We start from the raw sequence: 7,485 nt of genomic DNA on the forward strand, positions 1-7,485 counted from the left end.
AACACGAGAATGAACCTCATTGATTCTTGTAGAAGCTCAAACGTGCTGTGTAACACGAGACTGAACCTCATTGGTTCTTGCTGAATCTCAAACGTGCTGCGTAACACGAGAATGAACCTCATTGATTCTTGTTGAAGCTCAAACGTGCTGTGTGTAACACGAGACTGAACCTCATTGGTTCTTGCTGAATCTCAAACGTGCTGTGTAACACAAGAATGAACCTCATTGGTTCTTGTAGAAGCTCAAACGTGCTTCGTAACACGAGAATGAGCCTCATTGGTTCTCGCTGAAGCTCAAACGTGCTGCGACACGAGAATGAACCTCATTGGTTCTTGCTGAAGCTCAAACGTGCTGCGTAACACAAGAATGAACCTCATTGGTTCTTGCTGAAGCTCAAACGTGCTGCGTAACACGAGAATGAACCTCAGTTGTTTTCACATCAAGCGAACAAGTTTGAGCTTCAGTTTACCATAACTGATGTGTGAGTTGATGAATGTTTATATGTGAATAAAAGCCTAAATTTATTGTGTTCATCATTAAGTGATCGAGTCTCTTCAGAAAATTTGGACTACATGGCTCAAATCACATTTAGTTTTATGAACTTTTTGAAGCATCAAAGTGGTAGTTGTGTGTGTGTAGGAGGGCCAGAAAGTTCTCAGATTTCGATCTTCATTTGTGTTTCAAAGATCTCTGAAGAACAAAGTTTGTGTTAATGACAAAATTTTTATTTTTGTGTGAACTGTCCCTTTAAGCAGTTCGCGCTGAACTAAGACGTTTGTTTGCAACACGAGAACGTGATGATGAATATCAATGCAGTCCTAACAAACACTAACCAGGCTGCAGTTAAATCGCGCTGTGAGAGAGATACCGATTACCAGCGCTTTAAAGCAGAGGGATTAGTTCAGAGATCAGAGAGAAAGCGAGAGATTGGACCCAGAGCAGAGGAGGGAAAGAGAACGAGAGCAGCAAGAAAAGCTGCGGAGGAGGAGAGATACATAACAACTATAACATCAATGTCAGCGCAATTAGGAACCGTTCCTGCAATTTTATTTTCGAGAGTGGGCAATACAGCTTATATTATTGTAATTATTATTATTATTAGTTAATAATGTACAATTTCAGCTAATTTGTGTAGGCTACATCACATTTTTTCGTCATTATCAGCATTGTCGTCTGTACATCAGTCATCCGATCATTTTTGGTTAATAAATCAATGACGTGCTATAGCATTTGCCAAGACAATGAACAGAAGGGAAATAACAAGCTAACGTTAGTTAGCCGTTCTGTGGTAAGTAATCAACTTTTCGTGAAGGAGGCTATTTGGACATTTCAAAACATCTTTTCAAATGTTGATATTGATGTTGAAGTGATCAAACAGATGGGACGTTATCAAGTGGAAAGAATTAATATCAAATCATCAACGAATTCATTAAATCCATTACCTTCTGTTATCTGTTGTTTTCCCTCCAAAATGATGCCACTTCCTGGAGGATGATGTCATGTTAGTTAAAGGTATATTACATAAGACTCACGGAATGGAAAGATGCTGTAAAACATGCAAAATGACTGCGGATTAAAACAATATTCCCAAGTAAAAATGTTTTGTTTTTAGCATTTCCATTTGAGTAAGAAAACAATGAACACCTGGAAAGCTAAGTGAAATAACTGTGATATTGTTCCTAATATGATTTCAATCTTTAAAAATGGAGAAATCCATACAATAAGAGAAGACATGTGGTGGCTTAATGTATATGAACGAAGAATATTTCAGCAAGCCTTTCTCCACTCTTACGCATTTCAAATGGATCTGTTTTTCAGGCGTTGTAATATATACTGGCGCATGAAGACTGGTGAATGTCTGCTATGCAGTAGAACAAGGACATGCGTTTGCCTGTGTGCTGTAAGTTGCTGTGGACATCTAATTAGGGCTTCAGTCGAAGCACAAAAATACTGTAGCAATACTCACCCAAGATCATCTCCCAATCCATCCGGCCCGGCTCAAACAGACGATACTTCATGACCAAAAGCTGAAAAAGGGGAAAGACACTTTTGTTATGAATCTGAATGTGCCATTCTTCCATTTTATTCCGTATTCTGGAGCGGATGTTATCAGTCGGGGACACCTGCTGGTGGATTTGGCCTGCTGCCCCGAGCGCTGGTTGGCACACACGTGCTTCCGCAGTGGAAAGGGGGATTGAAATTTGAAGATGTCATGCAACACTGGATGTATTTCAATGGACACTTACATGTTACAAAGAAGAAAAAATGAAATTGTACATGGTGTGCTTTACAGGTCTAAATATTCTGATTTCATGAGGAAAAAAAATGCATTATTTTAATAAACTGCTACTCCAAGTGTAGGCTTATTTTCATGTGCATTCGAAGACAAAACAGCTCCACTGAGATGTCCGACAGGTGGGAGAATATCCTGCGTTCGAACAGTGTTGGGGGTCACGCATTGTAATCAGAGTAATGTAATCGGATTACTTTTTCAAGTAACTAGTGAAGTAACGCATTACTTTTAAATTTACAACAACGTATCTCTGCTAATTTTTCAAATACGTAATGCAAGTGATTTGCATTTCCTTCAGCCTTCAGCCTTACTTTCCATAAAAAAGTAACGCAATTAGTTACTTTTTTAGGGTGTAACGCATTACTTTTAAAAGTAACTTTCCCCAGCACTGCGTTCGTATTATGTGTATCAGCTTCTCAGAATTTATTAAAGGAATTTATTAAATTTATTACTCAAAACCCTTACGACTTTCATTCTTCAATGAAATAAACAAAAATACCATATTATTGTAGAGCAACAGCACATTTAAAAAAATAAAATTCTCTTTAAATTTAGGACTCTTGAAAAAGATTTTTATGATACTTTTGTTTTGGAGCTTGACAAGCCAAGTCTCCATTCACTTTCACTGAGTGGAAAATGGCAGCTTGGACATTCTTCTCAATCACTCAAAGGAGGAAAGAAAGTCACATGAGTTTTTTTTTTTTTTTTTTTTTTTTTTTTTTAAAGCCTAGATGAGTAAATAATGGCATATTGTAATTTTGGATGACCTTTAAGCTGAAGAGATCCACACCACAAACAGATTTGACATTTCTGTTCATGTTATTTGTGAAATGACGCAGAAGACAATGTGAAAAACCAAACATGAGAATCCATAAACATTTAATCCAGATGTATATGTGACTAACATACAGTATATGCTTCACTTCACTGCAGTATTACAGGTAAGACCGCATAGAGATGACAGAACCATCACGTAATTATTTGATTCCTAATTCTAAGTAATTGTGTATATAAGTATTTGATGCTGTTTAAATGTAATATGTGATGTACTATTATAATTGTGTATAGTATTTCTTAGAGATGTTTATTTTCTATAAAACAAATATGTTATTGCTTACAAAAGTTATTAAAACAATTAATTAAAAGGACTGTTTTTTTTTATTATTGTGTTTGTCCACAGCTCATATTGCAAAGTGTCTGTGTGTTTGGTATTTTTTATGTTATGTAACGCTGCTGTGAAATATGTGTGAACAGCTGTCTCTAGAATTGAGATCAAAATCACATTTTGTTTTGTTTTCGCTCAACACTAATTCAGTGCTATTATCCTTAAAGATGTCTGTGTCTCACAGCCAGTAGTCTGAAATGACATCTGGACGCAAAGAAACAGCACCTTTATTTACTCTGCTGAGGCTTCTGTTGGTTTAGCGAGGTAAAATTTAGAAACAAACCCATTCAAGTTGAGTTAGTCACATCTCATCACCCAACCACCAGCTAACACGCCTTTCTGTATTTATTTCTAGAAATTATACCTTTAAGGTTGAATATTCCTTTCATGCAGGAAAAGTAGATGTGCGGTTACTATTTGCCCTCTAGTGGTTAAAAACAAAACTGCGTGCATATTGCGGAAGAACCTTGTTTTGGTTGTACTTCGGCTCTGCGTGATTGTGCGGATGAATATTATTTTCACACTGCTCATAACACATTAACACGAAACGACCCTTCACCATAGATAATGCTTTACTATGAACTATGTCAGTCAGAGAGATAATTATGGAAATGTATCTGTTCAATAAAACACCTTACTCACCTGTCGAGTAATACAAACGTCATATCTGATTTTATAACATTTCAAATCCCTTCTTTCCATCTCCGAAAAGCCGAGCCAACGTTAATTCTTGTTTTTCTCGTTTGTTTTGTAGGTACAAAACACTTATAATAGGCTCACCCTATTGTGAAGCAGGGTAAAACACATTTTGGAAGGACCGGTGATGTAGGCAATTTACTCATTATTTAAATTGTTAAATGCTGACAGTAAAAAAATAATAATCTACAGTGTAGGCTACCTTTAATTTTTTCATCATATATCGGTCATATAGTAATTTATCGTGTCAATTTTAAAAATAAATAAAGTAAATTAAAGGAGTATTTCACTTTTAAAAAAAAATTGCTGATAATTTACTCACCCCCATGTCATCCAAGATATCCATGTCTTTCTTTCTTCAGTCGAAAATAAATTAAGGTTTTTGATGAAAACATTCCAGGATTTTCTCCATATAATGGACTTCAGTGGGAACCAAACGGTTCAAGGTCCAAAAGAGAGTTTCAGTGCAAACTGCTAATTGTTCAAAGGGCTTTAAATGATTTCAGCCGATGAATAAGGATCTTATCAAGCGAAATGATCACTCATTAAAAAAAAAAAAATAAAGTTTAAGCTTTGTAAGCTCAACGAGTTCGAACAGGAGAGTCACCGAACGAAAGAATGTTAAAAAGTTGCCATGCATATAAAAACAACACTTTTTACTCTAAATATTTCTCTTTTTTATTTTTCAAAATAAATTTCTGCACACGCATAGCATAAAACATTTTTACCGTTAACTTACTTCTATAAAACACCCATCACAGTTTAAGCCTAAATGTTTGTCACTGTCGTAATATCGTATTACTGTTATAGCAAAAATATGATACTGGAATTTTAGCTTAGAGGTTTTAATTCACAAAATGATCCTAATTTTTAACTGGAATCGGCTTTTACAAAAAACGTCTCGTGTTCAGGCTGCATTGACTTGATGAAAAATACAATAATTTTGTGAAATATTATTATAATGTAAAATATCTGTTTTCTATGCGAGTATATAGTAAAGTGTACTTTACTCTTGTGATCAAACCTGTATTATTTTTCAGCATCATTCCTCCAGTCTTCAGTGTCACAAGATCCTTCAGAAATCATTCTAATATGATGATCTGATGTTCGAGAAATTTCCGACTATCATCAATGTTGAAAACCGTTTGCTCATAACATCAGGAGTCGTCAGCATTTCATTACAAAAGACTTTTATTTACAATCTTAAGAATAAATCAAATAGAAGACAATATAGAATATACTATATCTGCAAGTTGAAACACGTTTCATCTTTGAGAATTGATCACAAGCACTACAGAAAAGTTAGCGTAAGAGTAATGAATGTCAATTGCAAATCTCACGGTTACTGCGGATATAAAACGTGTCTAGTAATCAGAGTTTGTACATAAACTGTGGCTAGAAATGAAATAGAAATATGGTTCTCCCCCTAACAAGAGCTGCAGGTATCAAATCGTATCTTTGGATAAAGACGATCACTTCTTCGACGACATGCGAATTATTTGGATATGCCGACTCCAATGGAAGACTTAACAAATTAAACAGTGGATTCAATGGGCTCTGTGTGTAGGTGACCGTGTGAACATACTGTGGCTACCGTCTTCTTCCGCCGACTACTTCAAATCGGTTCGGTTTCAGCAGCGCCGCTCTTCAAATACTCACCTACAGCGTCAGGCCATCATAAATACACTCCGTTAAAATATGTACAAAGAAACAACTTTCATAAAGCCTTAATTTTTGTCTAATCAATATGCAAATTCATCCCAGACGATCACAGGTAAAGTAGGAACTACTTTATTCAACTCATGGTTGAGAGAAGCACTTTCCCCCCCGTCTACGGTAATGTTCGTTTCTCTCAAAAGGTGCTAACGGTAAAGCAAAGCTCTACATTACATGTCCAATTGGAGCACCGGCGTCCAGAAACACCATCGGTCAGCACTCGCAGTGCATCGTTACACAAAGGACCGTTCAGTCTTTGTGTAGGGCGTATAAATAAGTTAAATAACTAATTTCATATCAAAAACGTATGGTCCCGCCGCGCATCTTGTTATTGGATATGCAGTCGTGAACTGTTGGGGAGACGAGCCGATGACTGAGGCCTGAAGTGAAGAGTGAGATGTTGGGGTGTGTTGGTAAAAGTGCTCTTGTGTGTTGGTGTGCAGTCGGCTAGGTGGACGTGACGGTCGTCCCGCTGCCGAGTTTGATGATCATCTGTTGGCAGTCGTGGAGCGTGCGCTTGTCGCCCAGTTTCTCCAGCGTGCGGGCGGCGTCGGCCAGCATGCCCACCCGCTGGCCCGGGGCGGACAGGAAGGAGGGGGGGAGGTAACGGCACGCCAGCATCACGGCCTCTGCCTGCTCACGCTGGCCTGGATGAGTCTCGCACTCCTCTGTCAAACACACACACACACACTAAACGTAAGCAGGGTGTTATTTGCCTGACAGCTGATGACTTTATTAGTGACTGCAATACATTAAATGATTTTAAGCTTTTTAAATTGAACGATGAAGAGATTCAAATCAAACCATCAATTAATACTTTTGTGACCTGTGCATTTTACCAATTTTCTTTTTACTGGAAAATAATATTTGAAGAGTTCAGATGCAAAAGCCTCTAAATGCCATTTGAAATTTTCTTCTTTAATGATTATTTTAATCAAGCTTGTATATTTAAGTTCAGTAATTTCACTTAAATGACAATTAATAGATAATCTTCACTGCTATTAAAGTGAAATTACTGAAATTTAATATACAAGCTTGATTAAAATAATTGTTCTAGAAGAAAATTTCAAATGGCACTTAGAGGCTTTTGCATCTGAACTCTTCATATATATCATAAAAATATATACGTGATAAGATTATACTTAATATAAATACATGTTGAAAACGTTTTTTTACTAATTAATATTAATATATATGTATGTGTGCAACAAAAATACAAGTTTGTGTTTACATAATATATGTGTTTGTACGGTGTATAATTATTTTGTGTATATAAATACACACACATGCATGTAGATAGTTATTTGTATATAATTTTTTATATATAATGTAAATTATGTATACATTTAAATATAGTATATACATGCACTAAATAAATACTTACATGCATGTGTGTGTATTTATATATACAAAATAATTATACATAGTACAAACACATTATGTAAACACAAACTTTTATTTTGGTTACACACATTTATATATATATATATATATATATATATATATATATATATATATATATATACACACACACATATATACATATATATATATATATATATATATATATATGTATATATGTGTGTGTGTGTGTGTGTGTATATATATATATATA

General features: G+C 35.6%; 3 protein-coding genes across 4 annotated transcripts in view; 1 reads left to right on the forward strand and 2 right to left on the reverse strand.

Annotated features, from left to right (window-relative positions):
• The window catches only part of LOC120481558 (proteasomal ubiquitin receptor ADRM1), a 79,588-nt gene extending 77,798 nt beyond the window's left edge, over positions 1-1,790 (reverse strand). The window contains exon 1 of the transcript XR_005623339.2: positions 1,443-1,790. The gene's annotated coding sequence lies outside the window, so the exon portion shown is untranslated. The remainder of the gene's footprint in view (positions 1-1,442) is intronic.
• The window catches only part of rai1 (retinoic acid induced 1), a 59,990-nt gene extending 56,549 nt beyond the window's left edge, over positions 1-3,441 (forward strand). The window contains exon 5 of the mRNA XM_039675255.2: positions 1,819-3,441. Coding sequence (XP_039531189.2) covers positions 1,819-1,827 — 9 coding nt within the window. The 3' untranslated portion in view covers positions 1,828-3,441. The remainder of the gene's footprint in view (positions 1-1,818) is intronic.
• Positions 3,442-5,327: 1,886 nt separating this feature from the next.
• srebf1 (sterol regulatory element binding transcription factor 1) overlaps positions 5,328-7,485 on the reverse strand; it is a 40,462-nt gene continuing 38,304 nt past the window's right edge. For both annotated transcript variants that reach the window (XM_039675246.2, XM_039675245.2), the window contains exon 19: positions 5,328-6,538. In XM_039675246.2, the coding sequence (XP_039531180.1) occupies positions 6,318-6,538 (221 nt within the window). In that variant the 3' untranslated portion in view covers positions 5,328-6,317. The remainder of the gene's footprint in view (positions 6,539-7,485) is intronic.

This window comes from Pimephales promelas, chromosome 3, assembly GCF_988280905.1.
Source record: "Pimephales promelas chromosome 3, fPimPro1.hap1.1, whole genome shotgun sequence".
Lineage (NCBI taxonomy): Eukaryota > Metazoa > Chordata > Actinopteri > Cypriniformes > Leuciscidae > Pimephales > Pimephales promelas.